This window comes from Apium graveolens, chromosome 5 (genome assembly GCF_009905375.1).
Source record: "Apium graveolens cultivar Ventura chromosome 5, ASM990537v1, whole genome shotgun sequence".
Lineage (NCBI taxonomy): Eukaryota > Viridiplantae > Streptophyta > Magnoliopsida > Apiales > Apiaceae > Apium > Apium graveolens.
In genome coordinates, this window is record NC_133651.1 from 8,953,004 (window position 1) to 8,980,982 (window position 27,979).

Consider the following 27,979-nt stretch of genomic DNA (forward strand, 5'->3'; position numbering starts at 1 on the left):
TTATGAAATTGGCAGCGCTGAATTTAACGCCTAGTGATATTCATACGCAGTTTGTGCTACGGTGCTTACATGGATCATGGGGCAACATTATGCTGAAACATCAAAAATAATGTCAGCTGGGATTGTTGCAAGGATCAGGTAATTTATATCTTCATATCTGCAGTTTGTTCATTTAAATTTGCAATTGAATCTGTATAAAACAGATGTTAAAGCAAGATATGTGATTTTGTTGAATTTACTTATCTGAGGGGTTTCTTAGCACCAGAACAGTCAGTTAATATACATTGTTCTGTCATGGATGCGAAATTCGTTTTTAGAGGTTGTCGGCCTTTTTTGACATATACCTCTTTGTCCACAATTTAAATACTCACCTGCATTTTTGTTGAACCTGTATTTCTGGAATTACATGATACTGTAATGCTTTGTCTGCGTTATGCTGAATGCATGTCACCAGATGCATTTCTGTTGAACCTATATTTCTGGAATTACATGCTACTGTAATGTAATTTCTTTAGAATTACATCGTATAAGGCTTTATTTATTTCGGTTATATCATTCCTGCCCCTCAAGTATTTTAACTTTGTTTTGTATGTACATTATATTTGTTTTTAAATTCTACCATGCTTTTGCACTCTCATGAATGCGGTTTACTGTTTGTCTGCCTAAAGCATCTATCAAAAGTGCTTAACTAATTTGTGCATTGTTATCTTTGGGGTATCATGCAGTTAGGGACATGCTGGTAAAAGAGGACACTTAACAAAAAGTGGACCAAACACTTGCGTCTGAAGTCGAGGAGAATGTGAAGAATTTCCAGTGTTACTATTTTATTAAGTTTATCTTTTTTTTCCTAATGTTTAGTAAAGAACTGAACTATTTTGTTTTGTTAAAATAATTATCATTGTCGTAGTTTTAGACATGTGATGGTTTGAATGTTTGAGTTGGTTTGGATGTAATACATTTTGTGGTATGTAATGATGGGATTGTTCGATTTCAAATAGCATAATTTCATGTAGTATTGCTTTTTACATATGAAAAACATGTTAATGGTATATGTGTTCAATTTATAAACAAATCATGTCAAATTAATATAATACAAATCATTATAAAAAATGGGGCTCACCTGTGGGCCCCAATATGGGCCCCACAAGTGGATCCCATTTTTTTTTTACAAATTCAAAGTGCAAAGATAACATATATAGTGTGATAGTATAGACATATATTGACGTTACCTTTGATGTCTATTGTAACACAAAAGTTCATGTTGCACCAGGGCAAAGGAAATGTTACCTTAGGGGCCAAAGGTAACTCGAAAAGAGCAACTTAAATTTTATGTTACCTTAGGCCTTTTTCTGGCTGTGGTAACACTTTTTTTGGCCTGTTGTAACATTTTCTTGGTGTTGCTGTAGGCCATTTATGGTGTAGTGGTGGGTGGGAACTGGGGTGGGGGGTTATAAAGTAAAAATAAAAGTATTTTATTTTATTAATTTTGTTTTTATATAATGTAAAATCAACCGTCAGATTATTCTTTTAGTGGTTGAATCTCATGCGTTGGATAAAAATCACGTGGATCGCTGACGTGTCACTATACTCAACTGTTATCGGTTGAATTTAGGAGTGTCATTTTATTAAATCAACCGAGATATACTATCTATTTTATTTTATAAAAAAGTCCAAATAATTTTTTAAAAATTATTATAATTATTTAATCATTCTTTTAATAAAAATTAAAATTTTTATAATTTGATTTAAGAGCTCCTTATTTTTAATAAAAATTTGGTACTAAAGAGTAGTAAGAAATACTCGTCAAACTACTGATTGACTGCTAAAATAGTTGAATGTTAAAATAGGAAACCAAAAAAATTTATTTTTTTCTAAAATTTTTATCATATCACTAAAATATATATATATCTTGACATCCTTAAGGTTGGATCATTCATAAATAATTTTTAAAAAATCGAAACATCAGTATGAGACTAAACACTAGTAAAGAGTACGGGTCAAACTAATAGTTGACTGTTAAAATAGGAAACCAAAAACATTTATTTTTTTATAAAACTTTTACCATATCACTAAAATATATATATATCTTGAAATCCTTAAGGTTGGATCATTCATAAATAATTTTTAAAAAATCGAAACATCAGTATGGGAGTATGAGACTAAACTCTAGTGAAAAGTACTTGTCAAACTAATAGTTGACTGTTAAAATAGGAAACCAAAAATATTTATTTATTTCTAAAAAATTTATCATATCACTAAAATATATATATCTTGACATCCTTAAGGTTGGATCATTCATAAATAAATTTTAAAAAATCGAAACATCAGTATGGGACTAAACACTACTAAGGAGTACAGGTCAAACTAATAGTTGACTGTTAAAATAGGAAACCAAAAACATTTATTTTTTTCTAAAACTTTTATCATATCACTAAAATATATATATCTTGACATCCTTAAGGTTGGATCATTCATAAATAATTTTTAAAAAATCGAAACATCAGTATGGGACTAAACACTAGTAAAGAGTACGAGTCAAACTGATAGTTGACTGTTAAAATAGGAAACCAAAAACATTTATTTTTTCTAAAAACTTTTATCATATCACTAAAATATATATATCTTGATATCCTTAAGGTTGTATCATTCATAAATAATTTTTAAAAAATCGAAACATCAGTATGGGACTAAACTCTAGTAAGAAGTACTTGTCAAACTAATAGTTGACTATTAAAATAGGAAACCAAAAATATTTATTTATTTCTAAAATTTTTATCATATCACTAATATATATATATATATATCTTGACATTCTTAAAGTTAGATCATTCATAAATAATTTTGAAAAAATCAAAACATCAGTATGAGACTAAACTCTAGTGAGAAGTACATGTCAAACTAATAGTTGACTGTTAAAATAGGAAACCAAAAATATTTATTTTTTCTAAATTTTTTATCATATCACTAAAATATATATATCTTGACATTCTTTAAGGTTGGATCATTCATAAATAATTTTTAAAAAATCGAAATATCAGTATGGGACTAAACACTAGTAAGGAGTATGAGTCAAACTAATAGTTGACTGTTAAAATAGGAAACCAAAAACATTTATTTATTTCTAAAACTTTTATCATATCACTAAAATATATATATCTTGACATCCTTAAGATTGGATCATTCATAAATAATTTTTAAAAAATCGAAACATCAGTATGGGACTAAACACTAGTAAGGAGTACGACTCAAACAAATAGTTGACTGTTAAAATAGGAAACCAAAAACATTTATTTTTTTCTAAAACTTTTATCATATCACTAAAATATATATATCTTGATATCCTTAAGTTGAATCATTCATAAATTATTTTTAAAAAATCGAAACAGTAGTATGAGACTAAACTCTAGCAAGGAGTATTGTTCAAACTCATAGTTGACTGTTAAAATAGAAAAACAAAAACATTTATTTTTTTCTAAAACTTTTATCATATCACTAAAATATATATATCCTGACATCCTTAAGGTTGGATCATTCATAAACAATTTATAAAAAATCGAAAAATCAGTAAACTCTAGTAAAAAGTACTGGTCAAACTAATAGTTGACTGTTAAAATAGGAAACCAAAAACATTTAATTTTTTCTAAAACTTTTATCATATCGCTAAAATATATAGACTTTGACATCTTTAAGGTTGGAACATTCATAAATATTTTAAAAAAAATTGTAACATCAATATGGGACTACTAGTCAAAATAGTAGTTGACTATTAACATAGCAAATCAGATACATTTATTTTTTTCTAAAATTATTACCATAATACTCTGTAAGGTTGAATCATTCCCAAAAGTTTTAAAAAAATGGAAACATCAATATGGGACTAAACATTTGTAAGAAGTACTAGTCGAAAATAAACGAAAATAGTTAAATATATATAAAAATAATAAAAAGTTAATTACAAGAATTAGGATGAATATATTATTATTATAAACTAACCACTTGTAGTTGAATTTAGCAAAATTAATTACAGAACATTCAACTATTGTAAAAATAATTGAAAATAGTTAAACTTATGTAAAAACATTAAAAATTAATTACAAGATCTAGAATGAATGTATAATTAATTTCTATTTACATATTTTAGCAATATTTAAAAATATTAATTTTATTTTTCTGATTTTTTTTTAAAATTACTTTTTAAAATTTTAAGCTGATATTTGGCTCCAATTTTTCCCTCTCATTTTTTGGCGGGAAAATTCCATTGGCGGGAAAATGCCCTCAAATTTTTCTGGCAAGAATAAATTCAACCATTTTCAGTTGTAAAAGGCTTCGGTTGTAATTATTCGGTTGAATTTATGCGAGGCTAAAGTAGACGGAATACGGTTGAATTTAGTGGAGCGGCTAAATTCAACCGTTTCCAGCTGTAATTGAGTTCGGTCGTATTGTAATTGCTTCTTAATTCGACCGCCTAAATACAACCGTTTTTAAATATGACTGTTGGCGGTTGAATTTAGCCGCGGCCTCCTAAATTTAACCAGATATGGTTGTATTTGACCCTGGTTATATTTATGTAGTTGAATTTAGCCTTATTTTCTTGTAGTGAATAGCGTCCCCTCGGTCTGACTATTGAGATCTCAACCCAAATCTCACATGAGTGAAAGGAAAATTTTCTTTAGATATATCATATAAGCACATTATTAACTCCTTTCCTATTAGTATGAGAGTCCAAAAACAATTATTTGCGGGGTTGACCCAAAATGAACATTATCATACTACTATGAATTTATATATGAGTGCTAGGGGCCCAACATGTGTTATCAGAAGGTAAAGATTTAGAAGCTAGAACTTGAGGGTTGACGGGCTGCAAGTCCTATATATGGTGGAGAAACCTTAAGTCTACTCGCAATTGAAGATTTGAGGTTGATGCATTCTGTCGAAAGTCTTCATGCTAGAGGTCATCTGACAGTTTCAATAGATGAATAGCGGCAGTACAAGATGATCAGTCAAATTCATCGTAGGAGGTAAAGCCCCCAGAATTGTAGCTCTTGGTTTGAGGGGAGAATTGTGGGGGTATATTTTAACCCAATATCAGCATAGAGGAATGAAGGAAGAATACCCTTTAATATAAAGTGTTCACTTTATTTGTTAGTATGAGGACGTAGCAGTCCCAACCAATGACTAGCACCCAGAATGTTACAAAGGAAAATAAACTAAAATGAAACAAGGGTTTTAATGCATATAAATGCTGACACACAACGCTCTACCTTCTATACATAAAGTTCTTAGACATTTCTACATCTACTGTAGTTTGTCATGTCTCACTACAGTATTGCTAAAATCAACAAGTATATTGAGTTCATAGGTCAAATATTTTCTTTTTGTTTCTTATTTAATTCATAGTGAAGTTTCTACTTTGAGATGTTATTCCTGTAATTATAAGCTTGCATTGCTTATTTGCTGATATCGACAAGCATATTAACGTCTTAGGTCAAGTGCTCATTTGTTTCTTGTTGATTTGACTGTGAAATTTCTACTTTAAGTTGTAAATCACACGCCTCCGAAAATAGCGAAATATAAAGATTTAGTTTCTTGCGTTTTAGGAAACTTATCTAGTATGTACTGATTAATCATTTCTCAATACAATCTATGTTGTTTTCCTTGCGTTGAAATGCGGTTTTTGATATGACTTGCATACATTCTGGTTCTGCTCACACCATCTTGGCAGGAAGCTGTGTCATATTCTTTATATTTGAAACAGTGGCGGATCCAGAGTCCAATTTCTGACACCATGTGTTTAACTGGCTATATTACGCGTAACTGGTCTAAATTCAAAAATTTTTTGGTCATTTTCACTAGATTTTTCATTTTTTTTATATTGAAGTGCTAAAAATTAGTATTTCAACAATTTAATCTCTAATTTATGATCATATAACTATAAATAAAATTAAATATAACTCAAATCATGAAAGATTTATTAGCATTATAGGGCACTTAAACTTTTTCAGTGGGAAACTTTACAAAATATACATAATTATATCTAATTTTTTTTATTAAAAACTGCTAATTTTGGGTTCTGTGGGGGGGCACATGTCCCCACTGCTAATTTTGGGTTCTGTGAGCGGGAGGCACATGTTCCCACTGCCCCCTACATGAATCTGCCTTTGATTTGAAAGTACTTCTTATAAGTTTTCAGTCTGGGGTAAACCATGCAATAAAATATTTTGCTACTATATTTTCTGGTGCAGCACGGAATGGGTTACTCAAATAGCCCATGGCCCGAAGTTGATGCTGAGCTGATGATGCTAGTGCAAATGAGTCCTGAGGATGCTGCTGCTGCAGTAGCAGCAGTTAAGAAGGCCGAAGCTGCTATTGCAGAGGCTGAAGAAGCAGAAAATTAAGCTGAAGAGGCTGAAAATGCCGCAGAAGAAGCAAAAGAATTTTATGAACAAGTAACAAAGGAATCATGGGAAAAGAAGGCTAGACCTGGTAAAATTTCATTCATTTTAGTACTTAAAAATGGTCCAGTTTTACCTTCTTTTTTTGAAAAATACCCCTTCTAAAAATTTAAGTCACTAACGGTTATTATCACCTGTCAAAATATGATTATATTAACTTTTTCAAATCACCTTCTAATGGAGTGTGAATATTGAATTATATTTTTCTTACTTAAATCTACAGAGATCAAGTAGAAAGAAAAAGAAGAAATAAATTAGCCAAACAGGTGAATTTACTGAAAGAAAAATATTTTTGATTACGGGCGAAATACCGATTAAAGATAAAATTAATAGCTTGTTTCTCTGTCAAAATTGTTCATTCTGTTTTATAATACTAAGATAGTAAATAGTCACTGAAAAAGTGGTTGGAAAAAATTTCAATTTATAACAAGCTTGGGTTTATTTATTCTACATTTCAACTTATTGTTTGCTAAACAAATGCAAGTTATGCACCATTTCAAAGAGGAAAGCGCCGTCACAGTCAGAGCAAAAGTTCTAGGAAAAGTGCTGCTGTCTTTTGCAAATTATCAACATTGAACATGGGTGGAGATGTCACTTCTAATGTTGACTAACATCTCTACTGTTGAGCACTATTTTTGATTCTCCTTACATATATAGAGTTTGCATACAGAGAAACGCCAGAGGAAATGATAGTTTATGCTTTACAGAAATATCTGAACGGTGGTCCGGTTTATATATGATTCATTCCTTTAAACTGTGAAAGCCTGCAAATGATTGTTGAATTGTCTAAATTATATTGTGTTCATGTTGGTCTTGATTTTACGGAAACCAGTTATCCGTGCAGTAAATGATCAGGAAGGCCTAATATTAATTTATTTTACCAGTAACAAGACTCAGAGTTTGAACATGCTTTTGAGTCTACATATATGGTTACTAGGCCGTTTTAGTATAAAATTAATGATACTTGCAGTTCCTAGGCCATTTCTGTATTAAAAAAACTATTTATAATGACATGATTTAAATTTGTTCCGAATCTATCATTAATCTTGTCATTTGCAACTGTGAAATGTATGTGAGATGAACTTTACAAGAAGTTCTATATAAAAAGTGTGTTAACCGTTGCTAACCAACTGGGCAATCGATTTCAACATTGCAATTTGACAACTTCTATTTATTGTACTTTTCTTTTTCGTATACTCAAGGTATATGCCGCTTCAGTCATCAGACATTGAAGAATAATAAATAGGAGTGGAGGTGAAGACAGATGAAAATCCAACATTTTTATGAATTGATCCACAATTGCCATGTCGATTTACCAAACATTTAGAGGACACATTGGTAATAAATTTTACTCATTTAAAAATTTTAAAAAGGCAGGGGTAAATAGCTAATAAAAATTTTCTTTAACAGAAAATTCCAAAGAGCCTCAACTCCCTTCACATATACAAAGAGAAATCTATAAAAAGACACATCAGTTACGAAGACTTTAGCATTTTTTTGAGCTGTAAGAGGATATAGGTGAGCTCCCATTTCCTTACCCTTCGTTTCTTGAAAATTCGTGGCCATTGTTTACTTTCTGCAGCCAGAAATTTAAAAATAAATGTCAACTTTGATCTAAAACTTCTTAAAATTGCATTTTTTTGTTGAAATCAGGTTTCTTTTACAAGGAGACTAAAAAGATCTTATTTGATTGTTATTCTGTAAGTTTTAGATGATGTATATCTTCAAATAAATATATTGTTATATGATCTTGGACTATACATATGTTTGTTATGTGGTAGAAGAGTTTTATCTTTGAGTTATTTGTGAATGCTGATTTTCGATCTGAACTTTTAATGCTTAGATGAATTTGCTTGTAAGACAATAGGTACTTATATGAAATCGGAAAAATATTCATCGACCATGATTAAAGCTTCTGAATTTTGTTTTCTTGTTAAAAATTATGTTTCTTCCACAAGAAAATTAAAAAGATTGCTTGCTATTCTATGAATTGTTGCTGATGTACAACTTGAATGGTATGTGTGTTTATGATTATGTTGTACAAATTATACAATTTTTAATTAGCCTTCTAATTTAATCATTTGGTAACAAGGATTAAGTTTGAGTCATTTTTTTTGATGATTTTCGATTTGAATTTTGTCAAGATGAATTTGTTCGAAAGATAGTAAGTTTACATCAATTTTATAAAATATTTATCGACCATGATCTAACCTTATGAAATTTGTGGTGTTTGTAAAAATCAAGTTTCTTTCCCAAAAAAATTAACAATAATTGCCGCATATTTTGATCTGTATATGTAATTATTTTTAGACTGAATTGTATATGCGTCTTGTTTTATGATCTAGAGTGATATAGGGAGTAAGTTGGAGTCATTTTTGAATGCCTGCCTTCCACTTGAATTTATTGCCAAGGTGAACGTGTGTGCAAGCTTGTTATGTGTATGTATGCGGAGAAAGAAGCCTCTAATTTATATATCCCGAGCAAGAATGTATTTAATTTCATTCACTACTGCAATTTGTCATATGTGGTGAAGCTGTATAGGGGCAAGAGGAATGTGCACCACAGAATGCTGTGCCCCTGTTTGTCTTGTCTAATTGCTGTTTGAGTGTTTATATATGGTGCTCATCCTGTACTTACTCGTTCTTGGCTATGTTGATTTAAAATAATTTTCCTCTCGGCTGATTGTTATTATATGCTCATTAGTTTTTTCGAGCTTCTTCACTCAATAGCAAATTTAAGTTTACTTATTTGTAAAACCACATTAGAGATCTTATGTGATTATATGTATGACTAATTGGTAATTACCTTCCTGTTCCAATTTCGTGTGAGCTGAATTAGTTTTTTGTTGGAGTTGTTGATAAAACTGTTAACATCACTTAATCACTAAGTCAATATATAGTATAATTATGTAGTGATTAGTTAGTTAATTAGTCAGTCAAGTAAGCAATCAGGTGTATATATATTGTTAGGCAAACACTACTTCTGGAGTAAGATTTGTAACAAACTATTATTCTGAATATACAACTTTTACTTGTTTTCTCTCATCTTCTTCTTCAAGCTGGTGTAGTACTGTTTCATATGGTATCAGAGTCTGCAACAATCAGATTTATGGGATAGATACAAAGTTTGCAGTGCTCATAAATCAGATTGATTGTTCCGCATCGATCCGTACCGATCTCCTGTTTCTTGGTGTTTTTCGGTATGATTTTCGTTGAATCTCTCTCCCCTAAATCTCAATCTCTCTCAATCTCTCTCGATATATACAAATTCTTTTACTGATTATGATGTCTACTTTCTAAATCAACTTAGTGCATCATCATATCATAGTTATGCACAAAACTCTCTCTTGATTTTGTTCTCGTTCACAATTGTTTCTTTGTTTGTGATAGTGATATTGATCGAATAGTTTATCATCTTCAAAGTGTCATTTCTTGACATTTTCTCTGTGAATTACTTCATTTCAGTTACAGTTCTTGTTTCGTTTCATTGAGATCATTTTTCTGGTGAATAATCCCTATTTGTTCATCAAAACTCAATACTTAATGGCCGAATCATCAAATAATCATGATCACAATGAGAATAATCAATCTCAATTCAATCAAGATAATCCTTTACATCTTCAGTCTTCGGATAGTCCTGGAATAAAGCTAGTTAGTAAGCCTTTTGATGGCACTGGTTTCAGCAATTGGAAACGATCGATAACTATTGCTCTTTCAGCAAGAAATAAACTAGGTTTTCCTAAACCACTCTCTACAGCACCTTCTTATAAAAGCTGGTCTAGATGCAATGATATGGTCATATCTTGGCTTATTGGTGCGTTATCGAAGACAAATGGCCGTAGTGTCATATATTCAAACTCTGCTCATGAAATGTGGTTGGAATTAGAAGAACGATATGGTGTTTCCAGTGGTGCACAGTTATTTGGTCTTCATAAGGAACTTGCCGAGGTTTCTCAGGGAAATAGCAATGTAGCAGATTATTTTACGAAAATGAAGATGTTGTGGGATGATATAGATGCTTTGTGCTTAATTCCGGTATGTTCATGTGGATGCTCATGTGGTGCTTCTCAGAAATTATCCAAGTTTCAACAAGATCAGAGAATCATTCAATTCTTGATGGGTCTAAATGAAAGTTTCAATGTCATGAGGGGCTCTATTCTAATACGGTCAGCTCTTCCTTCTATTGGCCAAGTTTATAGTCTCTTACTTCAAGAGGAGACTCAGAGGGAGATACATTCTACTGGGCATTTTTTTCCAGATTCTGCTTCACTGAATGTATCCAAATCTTATGGTTCTGGAAACTATAATCAAGGAGGTAATAATAAAAGATTTCAGACTGATACCAAGAAATTGTTCTGCAATTACTGTAAGAAACAAGGACACATTATTGACAAATGTTATAAGTTGCACGGTTTTCCAGCTGACTTCAAATTTACCAAACCAAAATGGATGGTTGCAAATGTTGAGATGTCTGGACAGTCTACAGTCTATTCACAAAGTGTTAATCCTGATAACATGTCTGGACCTAATCAATCTGCTGGAAGTTTTATTGTTACAGGGAATAATGGTTTCACTGGATTTACTCCTGAACTTTGCTCTCAGTTTATGCAATTCCTAAAATCTGCTATCAATGTTTCTTCAGCTAATTTTGCTGGTACCATTTCTTATCTCTCTTCTGTTGCTTGTTTTTCTGATTCTAACACTGCTAATTGGATACTAGATAGTGGATCGAGTGATCATATGTGTTTTCAAAAGAAATTATTCTATTCTTTGACAAAATTATCACAACCCATCACTATATCGATGCCCAATGGTCAGATTATTAGTATTAATTTTGTTAGCAGTGTTCCAATCACTCCCGAAATAACAATCATTGAAGTTCTCTTTGTTCCACATTTTAAATACAATTTGCTCTCAATTAGCAAATTAGTTAAACTTCTGAATTGTGATGTCATATTCACTATAGACAATTGCTACTTGCAGGGCCATTCTCTGAGGAAGCCAATGGAAATTGGTGACTCTCAGAGGGGCCTTTACATGCTGCATTCTTCTCCTCCATTTTCTGCTGAATCTTCTTGTTTGTCAAATGCTTCTTTCACAACTGGGAACACTTCAGCCCTTGTCTGGCATTCAAGGCTGGGACATTTACCTCTCTCCAAGTTAAAAACTTTTTGTAATATAGATAATGCTAGTGTTTCTGCAATTTCAATGTGTGATATATGTGCTAAAGCAAGACAACATAAGCTTCCTTTTTCTCGCAGTACTATTCATTCCATTGCTCCATTTGAACTCATTCATGTAGACCTTTGGGGGCCATATTCAATTTCCACATATAATAAGAACAAATACTTCATTACCATTGTCGATGATTTTACACGTGCTACTTGGACGCATCTTCTTAGTTGTAAAAGTAGTGCGTTTGATATTATTAAACAATTTATAGCTTTAGTCTCTACTCAGTTTCATTACAATGTCCAAAAGGTCCGGACATATAATGCATTAGAATTGGGTCTCAGCAAATATGCTACATAATTTTTCTTGTCCAAAGGGATTCTACATCAAACTTCCAGCTCACACACACCCCAGCAAAACGGTGTGGTGGAACGGAAGCACAAACATTTACTTGAAACCTCTCGTGCCTTGTTGTTTCAATCAAATTTACCTAAACATTTTTGGGGCGACTGTGTTTTGACAGCAACCTATCTTATCAATCATTTTCCCTCTAAAGTCCTAAATGGCTGTTCACCCTATGAAAAACTTTTTAACAGCAAGCCGTCTTATTCAAATCTTAAACCGTTTGGGTGTTTGAGTTACGTTTGTACCACCAACGTAAATAGAGATAAGCTGTCACCAAGAGCACTTCCTTATGTATTTTTGGGGTATCCATACGGGAAAAAGGCTTATAAATTCCTAAGTCTTGACATAAAATCCATTATAATCTCACGAGATGTTGTTTTCCATGAAACAGTTTTTCCTTATGTCACACCACTGACTGCAAAGTTTATACCTCTTCCTATTCCAGAAAATGACATATCCTTACCTCATTCACACACTTTTTCATCTGATCATACTCATTCACACACATCTTCATCTGATCACACTGAGCATTTTAAACACAACTCCTCAGTTATATCACATGATCAAACTGTTGATCAAACTATTGATGCTGATAATTCTTCCTTACCAGTTAGAAAACCATCTCGGCTTTCAAAACTTCCAGCATATCTAGGTGATTATGTACATTCATATCCACCAAGTAATTGTAGTAATGCATGTTTTTGTACTCTTGCATCTTCTTGCACTCCTTCAACTTCCTATACTACTCATTCTTTATGCAATTTATCCACTGTTTTAACCCCAATATATAAACTTCCCCCCATCAGGATCATCTTCTTTCCAAGATGCTATTAAATATCCTGAATGCCGACAGGCTATTGATGATGAATTCACTGTCTTAGAGGCAAATAAAATATGGTCTCTTGTTAAGCTCCCTCCAGGAAAGAAACCTATATCCTGTAAGTGGGTATTCAAAGTTAAACAAAATTCTGATGGAACGATTGAGCGTTATAAAGCTCGTTTGGTTGTTCGTGGTTATACTCAAAAGGCAGGGATCGATTATACAGAAACTTTCTCACCAGTTGTTAAAATGACAACAATCAGGTGTTCGGTTGGTACTGTAGTAAAGAAAGGCTGGAACATGGACCATTTAGACGTTAACAATGCTTTTCTTCATGGAGATCTTGATGAAGACGTCTATATGATTCCTCCTCCAGGTTTAAACCTTTCTGATACTTCACTGGTTTGCAAACTGGAAAATCTTTATATGGTCTCAAACAGGCATCTCGGAATTGGAACACTAAGCTGAAGTATACTCTGCTTACTAAAGGCTACTCTATTTCTGAGAATGATTCTTCATTATTTTATAAGAAACAAGGCGGTCTTGTTCTATACTTAGCTGTTTACGTTGATGATATTTTAGTTGTTAGGAATGATCATGCTGAAATGACAGCTATAAAGACTTATCTAGATGAGGTTTTCAAAATTAAAGATGTAATAACCCCAATTTTTGGAATTTTTGAAACCCTTATGAATAGTGTTTTGCTGATTATGCTGATTAAGAAAACTTTTCATGCCACACTATGAAGGGGTTCTTTTATTGATCTTCTGGGATATTATTAGTACTCTATGTGGTTTATAAGTGTATGTAAAGATCGTCAGAATCCAAATTCGAACACTTTGATTTTTCCCGAAAATCCATCAGATATCGAAAGAATTGAGTATAAGGTAACATGACAAAAAGGATTTAAATTCAAGGATAGTAAGAGAGGATCATAAAAGGAATATAATGTATTGAGAAAGGTTAAGGACACCCAAGTAATAAGATCCCGGGTATGATCCCTCAAACGATAAATGAAAACGAAAGTTAAGCGAACCGTATAACAGATCAGCGGTCATTAGCCAAGTAATTAGAAGCTAATCAAAGAGATTAGTGGGGATGATGCCATCAAACCAATGAGAAGAGGACAAAGGAGGGAGGGTGACATCACATGGTGACATAAGCATGACCAAGCAAAGTGTGTTGTTGGTTGAATTAGAACCACACAAAAATTACCATGGTAAAAAGGTAACAAAATAAATCAAAAGCAATCAACCAAGCCAAAACAATTCATTTCATCAAAATTAGAAGTTGACTTCTCTTCTTCAAGAACAAAAGCTCTCGGCTTTTTCTTCTTAAACCAAGGAAGAAATTTCAAAACCCTAGCTACACACCTTCAAAAATCAAGAGGTTTGTTTCTTTAGCTTCCATAATTCATAACTTAGATGAGCCATAAGTTAAAGCTCAAGATTCCATGATTTACATAGCTAATCAATTCATCAAAGTTCTTGGTGAATAGTGTTTTCAAGAACTAACTTTGTGTTTTCTTATGTTTTCTTCAAGATTCAAGCTTAGTAAAGATAACTAGTGGTTAATTAAAGCTTCCTTATTGATTCTCCACTCTCCAAGGAAGGTATAACCCCTCCAAACCCTAACTTTATTTGAGTAATTAGGTTTAGTTTTGTTGTTATAATTAATGAGAGGCTTGCTTGTTGTGAATGTAGAGATTAGTTGGTTTTGTAAAGTTTTTGGAGTGGTAGTTATTGGATTGTTGATTAATGAACTTAAGTGTAGTTTAAATTCATGTTTAAGAATAGTATAAATTGATAATGTGAAGTTTTTGGGGCTGTTATGATGTAGTATGAATGGAGTTTTGGTTGGGATGTTGATTGTGAGATGATTTGGAGTGGTTTAAATTTGGGTAATCGCGTAAACATAGCCGTCGTAATGTCCGATTTACTTTAGGCTGTTTTTGTTCTTAACATTAGGACCCGTGAACTCACTGCTAGGTTTTGACCATTGCCATGATTAGATAGTTCATGTTACGAGCTTCATTTTGATATGTAGTTCGTTTGAATCCGATGAACGGTTTAGGAGAAACGACCGTTTTAAGTAATGGCGTTTCGCGAACGAATCATTACCCCTCGCCTTACTTTGAAACATAGGTTAAAGACCTAAAATGACTAATTGGAGTATGAAACATTTATGTAAAGTGTGTTAGGCAGTTGGCAAGGCACTCGCGAAAGAATCGCCTTAAAGCTCGTAATGGTTAATTTATTAAAAATGGTGGAGCCGAGGGTACTCGAGCGACTTAAGAGAATCAGTAAGCGCAAAGCGAGCGTTAGAGTCTAAATTGGTTAAAGTATAGGTTTATAAGTGACTTTGGTTTAATTCCAACTTATATGTTGTTTATAGGTTACCAGACTCGTCCCAGGCCATTTGTAACCCCCAGTCGCTCAGGCAAGTTTTCTACCAGTTATATTGTTGTTGTGATGTATACATTTGTACATGCATTATCTTGTGATAGATGCATAATGGTTATTTTGCAATTCTTTCGATATATTGTAGCATGTGATATGGTATATATGCATGCCTGTTTCGTATTCTTGATACATATATCTGTTGATTCAGTTGATAATACCTGTGCTAGAGATAAGCGGCAATTTGCATATACCCTTAGTATAGGGGACCCAAAGGTAAACATTTTTCTAAAACCGGGAGTCGATGCTCCCGAGTATAATATATATATATATATATTTATATATATATATGAATAGTTTTTAAAACTATTATTCGAATAAGGTTTATTCGATAACTTTATTTTATTAATGAATATTATTTTGAATATTTATTCGAGGGCTTATGACTCCGTTTATTTTATTAATGAATTTTATTTTGAATATTCATTCGAGGACTTATGACTCTGATTATTTACGAAATAATATTCTTTATTTTATGAAAGAATAATGTGTCGATAATCAAACTTACTTTTGATTATCCTAATAAAGATATTACTTTCGTATAAGTACATCTTTGGTTATTTAAGATTCATTTCAAGTATAAGTTTTACAACTTCTACTTCAATTATTTTTATAAAGATTATTCTTTATGGGAATATTATTTAAATAATAATATTCAGATATTTTCTAATATATTGGGACTGATTTATTTTATTAAATCAGCATTACTCCAAACATCCTTAAAAATGTTTGCAAGCCTTCAAAATGATTTTTAAAAGTTAGAGCGGATCCCAAAAACTCATTTTTATTTATTTAAGATCTTCCTTTCAAAGAGGATTTAAATATTCGCTCAAAACCTGAGAGATCCGGCTCTGTGGTATGTTTTATATTCACAACAAGGTTGCTGTCTTGATAAAAGAGTTTTTGATTTCTTACCCAATACTCGGGAAGTAAAATTCTTGGGGAAAATGGGGACGAGCTTTACATTTCAGAGTCATGGATTTCATCTGAACTAGGAGTGGCGTAAGTGGTCGAGTGGCGCCGGCCCAGCCTAATTATATTGGCCCAAATGGCCTGGATGTTCCGCTAAGACGGTCCATTTCTTAGGAATCCAGTGTTCGGTTGACAAGTAAATCCGACAGGTTCTCCTCTACATGTAGAAAATGGCGGGGTTGTACTACTGTGACTGATCATCGTAAGTGGTCTTCCTGGCGTGACAAACTCCCGTAATGAGTTCATCATCTAGTTGGATATTTCTGTAACACTACCCAGAGCACCTCGATAGAAAGGCTACGGTTGGGCGACTGTTGAGTGTTGGGAGGTCAAGCTTTCAAAATGATGTTTGCATCAAATGAAGTATCTCGTAACTTCATTTTATTTTGATGATATTTTAAAGATTGATTCTATACAAGTTTTATGTTGTAGCTTAATCTATGGGATGAACTAATTATAACTTGAATGGTGGTAGTTCAAGTAGTATTCAGAAAAGATATAAGTATATTCGAGTATCTTGTAACTTCATCTTTTAAACTTATATCTAGTAAATGATTATCTTGTGCATGTCAAAGATATTCAGAAAAATGTTGAGACAAGGTTAGATATATGAGATCACCTTGCAACGATATTTTTATACAATTATAAACTGGAACTCTGTGTATATTATACATGTCAGAGGATTTCAAAGATTGTGAAAAGTATATATGTATATATATATACTGAATATTTTGTGACTTGGTCGCGTTAAGATATCAACTCGGTTCATTTCTTTTTGACCAAGACTTTCATGAGTACTACGAGAATGCTCATATATTGTTAATTATTATACATAATATTTCGGTGGGCTTGTTGCTCACCCTTGATTTCTTCTTTAATCACACAACAACAGATAGAAAAGATGAACAAGACTAAGCTTCCAATTCGCAAGCGGTTAGAAAATGTTCCGCAGTTTTCTGGAAGTATTGATGCCGGCGTAGCTGAGGTAGGAGCTACCAATAGGCTAGGTTTTCAACTATTGATGAACTAGACTTATGTATAATATGAATTGTAATAATGGCAAGGAATATGTAAATTATTGAGAAACCCCTTTTGAGGTGAAATGGTTTATAATTGTGGAATAAAATGACTTGTGTTATTTTTGGTTTTCATCTCTGAGACTATAACTTGTGGTGTGTGTGTGTATATTATGGGGTCACAGTACACATCAGTTGATTGATTGTTAAGGTTAAGTATTATTAAGGGAAATGGAACTCGTGACAACCCGAATCTCCGACCCCGGATTTGGGGGTGTTACAGAAGTGGTATCAGAGCTAAGTGTTATAAACCTCAGAGATGATGTGACTTTAAGATAATAAGTTGACAAAGATAATAAGAACTCTTGCCAAGTTCATAGTCAGGCTACCTAACGTAGTACTGACAGTTAAAACCCTTACGGGAACCCTAATAAATATTATGATAGTAACATAGTTCATTCTCGTATAGGGCAGCGGGGCACCGAACCCTGAGGTTCAGGAGCATCAGCATGAGGATGTTTTATTACATGTTGGAGATCAAACTGTGAATCCGATAGAGTACCCTAATGAGGGACCGGATGAGATTCATATTGAGAATGTTGCGGTTGAGGATGTTATCCCAGAAGGGATTGTTGCTGAGGAGGATCTCGTGGAGGATCCTGACGAGAATGAAGAGAGGACCGCTGAGGAATTGAGGACCGTAGTCAGGGCGACTACCAGAGCAAGAATGGTCGCGAGGGTGGTGCTAGAGGATGAAGAGTTACCAAGGGCACAAAGGTTAATGAGGGCAGAAGGAGTGGGGCCTTCCACGACACCAATTATACCAGTATCAGACCCTCTTCCCGAGGTTCCTGAAGACATCCATGCGGTTCCACCAATTCATGTTCCCTCCCCTGTACAGAGCCCAACACCTACTGAGGAAATGCCACCTTTATCTCCTGCACCATTGTCACCTGATACCGTGCTAGGTTATCCATTTGGATCTCCTGGGCCTGCACCACCTGCACCCCATGGACTGCTAGATGCAACCACTCAGGCTTCTCTTATCGCCGATTATTACATGACTTTGGGTGGCCTGTCTGAGGCCCGTAATGTTAGGAGTGATCTGTTGGATCGACTTACTGCACCAAGGATTGAGGGCGGGGTACTTCCGGCAGGATTAGCTCATAGCATGGAAAGGATTGAGGCTACCACCCGTGTTACAGCTAGAGGCCATCTTGAGGGTCAGATTGATCCAGCTCTACTTGCAACTATCTTAGACCTCATCACCTCTGTCATGGAGCAGGTTAGGGATGTCGTACGTGCCCGCATTTCTTGATCCCTGGTAGTGTGCAGAGCCAGAGCGATCAGACAAGGGTTTCATGTAGCACCACTTTTGGAGGATCAGCCTAAGTTATGAATGATTAGTTTTAATGACTAGATGATTATCTATAGTAGTACTTTTGGGATAGAAGCGATCAGATCAAATGATGTAATTCTCTTTAATGTGTTCAGTTGTTGTACCCTCGAACAAATGGTTATGTATATATTCATTAATTTCAGTTCAGATCAGTCTGTTTGTGATAAGTTCATATTGTTAATTGCACTATTAACACTTGAGAAAGTGTCATGAAGTTTATAGAACTTGAGAATTCATAATTTGCAATCATGCAAGGACGGAACGAGGGAAAGACTTAAGCAAAGCAAATAAGACAAATATCCAGAGATTCTCAATTTTTTTTTCCAAGCATTATGCCCCCATGAGGAATAAGATTAGGGGCAAACCTTGAATGTGATAATCAGGGAAGTCGTAATTAAGCTATAAGGAACCCAGAATATAATGAAGTGAAAAATGAGGATTTTAAATTAAAAAGATGACCCCAATTATGGGGAGTAGGAAGAAATATTTATATTGAGAATATAGAAGTCGAGTAAGATAGGAAGAACCAGGATGATACTCCTATTGGGTAATCCATGGACCTGCCTAAAACAAAACTTATACTTTTACCCCTAACCACCACCTTAAGGAAACAATGTGGTGTGAAATTCTTTCAGGACCTTTAAATCGCTAAGCCCTTAGAGTTCCAAGGAACAAGCTGACCCAGTCGAGGCAAGAGCCTGGCTAAAGGAAATATAGGAATTATTTGAGATTCTAAATGATGGACGAATCACAAAAGACTATTTTTGTCACTTACCCTCCTAAGAGAAGGGCCACCACTGGTGAAAGACCAAGAAAGGCACGGAGCAAGAGGTTATGATAAACTGATTAAAGTTCAATCAATTGTTTTCGGGAAAGTAATTCCCAAGGTTATGGATATATTGTAAAAGCTTTAGAGCCAGAACAAAGGCGGATGAGTATGATGAATTATGAATCTAAGATTGTAAAAGTTGTAAAGATTCGTTCGGAGGATAAGAATCCCAGAACGACGTGATGTTTGAAGTAAATAATTAGTGGGTTCATGAAATAATGATAAGAGAAAGGAAAATAAAAAGGAATTGAAGTGAAAAGGAATATAAAGGCAATAGAGTTTGAGGAATGATAAGGGATTTGGGTATGAGGAAACCCTAAAGACTCGTAGCAATAGAAATAGAAAAGTATGTAATCGTCAAGATGAGGGTGATTCATCATGAGTTAAAAATTGATGGTTGAAGGCATAAGAGATACATATATTTTATTCCCTGTAAGTTGGGAGGATTCGAGGAAACCTTGAGATAGTTCGAAGGATAAATAATGAGACGCAGATAGACTAAGGAGACAAGAAAGTAAGAAATTAGGAAAATTGGATGAAGGGAGTGACCTTCAAGAATGTGAAGTATAAGACTGGTGGCTTGATACCCAGAAAGGGAGACGCCAGGTATAAAAGATATCCCAGCATTGAGGTGACTATTGAGATAAACAACAAAAGTAAATAAGGAATTATTATGAAGAAGTTCACGTTGAACACGACCAATATCTTCCAGAACATCCTTGTTATCGTTACCAAATTAGGCAAGAAAAGTGGATAACCATTGTTATCTTTTGGAGGCCATATTCATTGACCTCATTTTGAATACAGATGTTATTATGAAATTAGGCATATACTATCGAGGTGGAAATGATTGAATAAGACACCCTTATCAGGAATATATGACTTGATTTATCCATGGAAGGATGCATGTACCTTTTTAAAGGTGGAATTAAGGATAGAACATCGGTAACTTAAAATGAATCCTAGGGGAATGCATAAAGGTTGGCATTTCATCCTTAATAGGGATAGTATGACTTTTGACAGTATGAATTGGAAAGGATTAAGGTAATAACAACCTTTAGGAATCAGTGGAGAAATTTTTCAGAAGTATATAGACAATGATTCTGGTATTAATAAATGGTATCTTGATATGCCCTATATCTAGGGAATACATGAGGAACGATTCAAGGATAACCTTAAGGGTTTTATAAGGAGAAAGGTAATACTCAAAATTCTCAAGAATAGAAATGTTGATAAAGGAAATATGACGTAATTATAATGATGCCAAGTGGGGCACGTGTTAAACCACGAGAAAGTATGGATCGAACCAGTAAAGGTCGAAGTTGTTCAGGGCAATTAGGACCTAAGATAAAAGATGTTCTAAGTATGATTGAGAGTCAGTCGTGACAGTGACTAACCTCTAAAGACTGAGGCAATAACTTATGGAAAAATGGTGATATTTTTTTTTTACTCATCAGATTTTAAGGAAAACATCTTCACATAAGCAGTGATTGAAATGAGGTAGAAAATTTATTTGGAGGTGGTTAAAATGACATTGACTGTAAGGAAATTTTACTATCAGGAAAGGCCAAAGAGGTGGCCGATACCTTAAAGGTAAGAGGATAATTATAGGCGCTTGTGCCAAAGGAATACAGTGATGATGGTTAAAGCTGTGAAGGTTGTATTATGGTTTGGAAGATTGACATTCCTTCTGATGACTGTGCAATACCCAATCGTAATAGTAGTTGGTAAAGGTTTAATTCGTGTAATCGCCATGAGCGGGCTATCTATCTCAGAAGGTACTATCTTGAGATAAGCCAGGACCATGTTTCAAAAAGGACTAGACGAACCTTTGAGTTAAGTCTTTTATTTAAGGCATATGATTAAGAATGGTATTAACATGCTATCGTTGCTTTGATTGAAATTCTTCTACAATTTTATCTGCTTCATGTCATGAAAGTACGTCAGAATTTGGAGTGTTCTTCATGAATTATGAATGGTGATTATGTTAACTCCTTAGAAGAATTCTACATGACATGTATGGACTCCGTATAGTTAGATATTAAGATTTCATGGAAAGTGAATGACGACAGTAGGTCCGTGGTGGACCCTAATAATGCAACAATGATTCTGCGAGTAATGAGTCAATTACAACCGTGAGAGTTGTATTGGAATGGATGCTGAGATTGAGTACCACTAATCGGGTCGTGTTGACGTATAAGTTATATTTGATAGAAAAACTAGGTCGATTATTTACCTATTGAATATTTATTCCTTCTATCAATAGAGAGCCGTATTACTATACGAGGAAGGTTGCAGTGCAACCATAAAATTCTAGTAACGATGATGTCTAGAATGAGGTCCCATATTCGAGTTTCGATATCGAGGGAGTTTCAAAGGTGATTGTGTATGAGATCGAGGAAGAGTATGGGTCCATATAATGATGGACGAAATAGCGAATACCTAATGTTGATATATATACGTATATGTTTTGTTCTCCTATGACAAACCTCTATAGTTCAGAGGTAAATTCCAAGCCAGATATTTTGTGGCAGCATAATTTATATATATATACAATTCTCTTCAATTCATTCTTTTCTCTCCTTTTCATTTTGTATAAGCTGAGAAGAACAACCCTTCCAGAAGGGGAGGTATTGCCGAATGACTATCTATCTGTGTAATAGAAGCCTAGTAGGATACCACAGGTTGTTTAATTGCTTGTCAAGTACTAAAGGATGGCCACCTTCTGTACTAACTATGCAATGTAACAAGTGTTCATGATCATAGTGATCTCTCAATAAATTCTTTTACTTCTATATGAAGGACCAAACTTTCGAAGATGGAGGCATCTAGAGAGGAAGTGGTACCAAGTATGGTGGTATTCCGATTCTAACGCGTTCGTGATACTAAGGTTGACGCGGTTATTAAAAGGTTATAGAACGCTAACGAGCAAAAGTATAACCAGTATAATATTAGGAACGGAAGGTGGTAGCGATTACGAACTGGAAAAGAATGGGTATTGAGAAGCAAAAGCTCTAATGCTAAAAGCTATAATGAGAGTTTGTGCAATAGACTTGAAAGAATTTAGAATGATCACTTAACGCGGATTGAGTTTTCTCACGATAATAGATCGTATGTTAGGTATCGAGATGTCGTCTTATGAGATCTTTGAGGGAAGACAATGTCGATCTCCCTTATGTTAGGATGAAGTTGTAGAGCGCAAGATGCTCGGACCAGTAGTGGTCCAAAGGACCAAGGATATGATAGATCTAATCAGAGGACGACTGGTAGTAGCCCAAGATGGACATGAGAAATATGTTGATTTGACACGAAAGGACAAAGAATAAGAAATAGGGGACCTAGTAATGTTAAAGGTATCCCTTGGAAAGGATTGATGAGGTTCAAAAAGAAAGGAAAGCTAAGCCTACGAATTGTTGGACCCTTTATGGTATTAAGACGTATTAGGAAGTTAGCATATGAGCTAGCCCTACCCCCAAACATGTAGCAAGTTCATAACGTGTTCCACGTATCAATGTTAAGGAAGTGTAATTCGGATGCCAGATAAATAGGGGCATATGAGCGCATAGACATGCAACCAGATGTAACCTACATGGAGCAACCAGGAAGGGTTATAAATCAAAAATGGACAAATGCTTAGGAGAAGAGTTATCAAACTAGTCAGAGTTTGATGGTAGAACCACAATGTGGGAAAATTATGTAAGAGTTAGAAAGTGAAATTTTAAGAAAGTATCCCTACTCATTTTCTATCTGATTCCGGGACGGAATCCTTTTAAGAAGAGGAGACTGTAATAACCGCAATTTTTGGAATTTTTGAAACCCTTATGAATAGTGTTTTGCTGATTAAGAAAACTTTTCATGCCACACTATGAAGGGGTTCTTTTATTGATCTTCTGGGATATTATTAGTACTCTATGTGGTATATAAGTGTTTGTAAAGATCGTCAGAATCCAAATCCGAACACTTTGATTTTTCCCGAAAATCCACCAGATATCGAAAAAATTGAGTATAATGTAATAGGATAAAAAGGATTTAAATTCAAGGATTGTAAGAGAGGATCATAAAAGGAATATAATGTATTGAGAAAGGTTAAGGGAACCCAAGTAATAAGATCCCGGGTATGATCCCTCAAACGATAAACGAAAGTTAAGCGAACTGTATAACAGATCAGCGGTCATTAGCCAAGTAATTAGAAGCTAATCAAAGAGATTAGTGGGGATGATGTCATCAAACCAATGAGAAGAGGACAAAGGAGGGAGGGTGACATCACATGGTGACATAAGCATGACCAGGCAAAATGTGTTGTTGGTTGAATTAGAACCACATAAAAATTACCATGGTAAAAAGGTAACAAAACAAATCAAAAGCAATCAACCAAGCCAAAACAATTCATTTTATCAAAATTAGAAGTTGACTTCTCTTCTTCAAGAATAAAAGCTCTCGGCTTTTTCTTCTTAAACAAAGGAAGAAATTTCAAAACCCTAGCTACACACCTTCAAAAATCAAGAGGTTTGTTTCTTTAGCTTCCATAATTCATAACTTAGATGAGCCATAAGTTAAAGTTCAAGATTCCATGATTTACATAGCTAATCAATTCATCAAATTTCTTGGTGAATAGTGTTTTCAAGAACTAACTTTGTATTTTCTTATGTTTTCTTCAAGATTCAAGCTTAGTAAAGATAACTAGTGGTTAATTAAAGCTTCCTTATTGATTCCCCACTCTCCAAAGAAGGTATAACCCCTCCAAACCCTAACTTTATTTGAGTAATTAGGTTTAGTTTTGTTGTTATAATTAATGAGAGGCTTGCTTGTTGTGAATGTAGAGATTAGTTGGTTTTGTAAAGTTTTTGGAGTGGTAGTTATTGGATTGTTGATTAATGAACTTAAGTGTAGTTTAAATTCATGTTTAAGAATAGTATAAATTGATAATGTGAAGTTTTTGGGGCTGTTATGATGTAGTATGAATGGAGTTTTGGTTGGGATGTTGATTGTGAGATGATTTGGAGTGGTTTAAATTTGGGTAATCGCGTAAACATAGCCGTCGTAATGTCCGATTTACTTTAGGCTGTTTTTGTTCTTAACATTAGGACCCGTGAACTCACTGCTAGGTTTTGACCATTGCCATGATTAGATAGTTCATGTTACGAGCTTCATTTTGATATGTAGTTCGTTTGAATCCGATGAACGGTTTAGGAGAAATGACCATTTTAAGTAACGGCATTTCGTGAACGAATTATTACCCCTCGCCTTACTTTGAAACATAGGTTAAAGACCTAAAAGGACTAAGTGGAGTATGAAACATTTATGTAAAGTGTGTTAGGCAGTTGGTAAGGCACTCGCGAAAGAATCGCATTAAAGCTCGTAATGGTTAATTTATTAAAAATGGTGGAGCCGAGGGTACTCGAGCGACTTAAGAGAATCAGTAAGCGCAAAGCGAGCGTTAGAGTCTAAATTGGTTAAAGTATAGGTTTATAAGTGACTTTGGTTCAATTCCAACTTATATGTTGTTTATAGGTTACCAGAATCGTCCCAAGCTATTTGTAACCCCCAGTCGCTCAGGCAAGTTTTCTACCCATTATACTGTTGTTGTGATGTATACATTTATACATGCATTATCTTGTGATAGATGCATAATGGTTATTTAGCAAATTTTTGCGATATATTGTAGCATGTGATATGGTATATATGCATGCCTGTTTCGTATTCTTGATACATATATCTGTTGATTCAGTTGATAATACCTATGCTAGAGATAAGCGGCAATTTGCATATACCCTTAGTATATGGGACCCAAAGGTAAACATTTTTCTAAAACCGGGGGTCGATACTCCTGAGTATAATATATATATATATATTTATATATATATATGAATAGTTTTTAAAACTATTATTCGAATAAGGTTTATTCGATAACTTTATTTTATTAATGAATATTATTTTGAATATTCATTCGAGGGCTTATGACTCTGTTTATTTTATTAATGAATATTATTTTGTATATTCATTCAAAGACTTATGACTCCGATTATTTACTAAATAATATTCTTTATTTTATTAAAGAATAATGTGTCGATAATTAAACTTACTTTTGATTATCCAAATAAAGATATTACTTTCGTATAAGTACATCTTTGGTTATTTAAGATTCATTTCAAGTATAAGTTTTACAACTTCTACTTCAATTATTTTTATAAAAATTATTCTTTATGGTAATATTATTTAAATAATAATATTCAGATATTTTCTAATATATTGGGACTGATTTATTTTATTAAATCAGCATTACTCCAAACATCCTTAAAAATGTTTGCGAGCCTTCAAAATGATTTTTAAAAGTTAGAGCGGATCCCAAAAACTCATTTTTATTTATTTAAGATCTTCCTTTCAAAGGGGATTTAAATATTCGCTCAAAACCTGAGAGATCCGGCTCTGTGGTATGTTTTATATTCACAACAAGGTTGCTGTCTTGATAAAAGAGTTTTTGATTACTTACCCAATACTCGGGAAGTAAAATTCTTGGAAAAAGTTAATCCATTAACAGGCATCGCTTGGGAAATATCGGTGAGTTTTCCTTTCCAACTAGATACGACTTCTTGGTGGAGTCGTATCAACAAGTTTCTACTTGGGGAAAGTGGGGACGAGCTTTACGTTTCAGAGTCATGGATTTTATCTGAACTAGGAGTGGCGTAAGTGGTCGAGTGGCGCCGGCCCAACCTAATTATATTGGCCCAAATGGTCTGGAAGTTCCGCTAAGACGGTCCATTCCTTAGGAGTCCAGTGTTCGGTTGACAAGTAAATCCGACATGTTCTCCTCTACATGTAGAAAATGGTGGGGTTGTACTACTGCGACTGATCATCGTAAGTGGTCTTCCTGGCGCGAAAAACTCCCGTAATGAGTTCATCATCCAGTTGGATATTTCTGCAACACTACCTAGAGTACCTCGATAGAAAGGCTACGGTTGGGCGATTGTTGAGTGTTGGCAGGGTCAAGCTTTCAAAATGTTGTTTGCATCAAATGAAGTATCTCGTAACTTTATTTTATTTTGATGATATTTTAAAGATTGATTCTATACAAGTTTTGTCTTATAGCTTAATCTATGGGATGAACTAATTATAACTTGAACGGTGGTAGTTCAAGTAGTATTCGGAAAAGATATAAGTATATTGGAGTATCTTGTAACTTCATCTTTTAAACTTATATCTAGTAAATGATTATCTTTTGCATGTCAAAGATATTCAGAAAAACGTTGAGACAAGGTTAACTATATGAGATCACCTTGCAACCATATTTTTATACAGTTATAAACTGGAACTCTGTGTATATTATACATGTCAGAGGTGAAAAGTATATATGTATATATATACTTTCATGACTTTCATGAGTACTATGAGAATGCTCATATCTTGATAATTATTATACATAATATTTCGGTGGGCTTGTTGCTCACCCTTGCTTTCTTCTTTCATCACACAACAACAGATAGAAAAGATGAACAAGACCAAGCTTCCAATTCACAAGCGGTTAAAAAATGTTCCGCAGTTTTCTGGAAGCATTGATGTCGCTGTAGCTGAGGTAGGAGCTACCAATAGGCTAGGTTTTCAACTATTGATGAACCAGACTTATGTATAATATGAATTGTAATAATGGTAAGGAATATGTAAATTATTCAGAAACCCCTTTTGAGGTGAAATGGTTTATAATTATGGAATAAAATGACTTGTGTTCTTTTTGGTTTTCATCTTTGAGACAATAACTTGTGGTGTGTGTGTGTATATTGTGGGGTCCCAGTACGCAACAGTTGATTGATTGTTAAGGTTAAGTATTATTAAGGGAAATAGAACTCGTGACAACCCGAATCCCCGACCCCAGATTTGGGGGTGTTACAAAAGACCTGGGAAAGTTATACTATTTCTTGGGTTTGGAATTTGCAGAGGTTCCGAATGATATGGTTGTGTCTCAACAAAAATTTACTTTGGATCTTTTGTTTGAATTTTCTTGTGATAATGCTAAACCAGTAACTACACCTTTAGATCTTATAATCAAACTGTTTCCTAATCAAGGAGATTTGCTTACAAATTCATCAAAATATAGAAGATTAATTGGCAAATTAAATTTCCTCGGGAATTCAAGACCAGGTCTATCATTCTGTGTGCAACACTTGAGCCAGTTCATGTCTGCTCCTCGTCAACCACATTGGGAAGCTGCTCTTCACGTTCTTCGCTATCTCTCTTACAATCCTGCTCAAGGACTTTTATTCACCAACGACTCTTCCTATCAGTTTGAGGCACTTTGTGATGCTGACTGGGCTGCTTGTCCCAATTCAAGAAAATCTGTTAGTGGTTTTATGGTGTTAATGGGTTGTAGTCTCATTTCTTGGAAGTCCAAGAAACAACATACTGTCTCCCTGTCATCTGCCGAGGCAGAATATCGATCTTTATGACGCCTTACTTCAGAATTA

General features: G+C 34.0%; 1 protein-coding gene across 1 annotated transcript; it reads left to right on the top strand.

Annotated features, from left to right (window-relative positions):
- The first annotated feature begins 9,994 nt into the window (after positions 1-9,994).
- On the top strand, positions 9,995-27,961 carry LOC141659762 (uncharacterized). Its single transcript, XM_074466690.1, has 4 exons — positions 9,995-11,960; positions 12,420-12,688; positions 12,882-13,224; positions 27,453-27,961. Exons 1-4 carry the CDS (start codon positions 9,995-9,997, stop codon positions 27,959-27,961), a joined length of 3,087 nt encoding a protein of 1,028 aa, XP_074322791.1.
- The last annotated feature ends 18 nt before the right edge of the window (positions 27,962-27,979 follow it).

Coding starts and splice junctions, on each gene's coding strand:
- LOC141659762 (XM_074466690.1), top strand. CDS start 9,995: ATGGCCGAATCATCAAATAATCATGATCACAATGAGAATAATCAATCT. Junction 11,961..12,419: donor ATATAATGCATTAGAATTGG/GTCTCAGCAAAT, acceptor TCCATGAAACAG/TTTTTCCTTATGTCACACCA. Junction 12,689..12,881: donor CAGCATATCTAGGTGATTAT/GTACATTCATAT, acceptor GAATGCCGACAG/GCTATTGATGATGAATTCAC.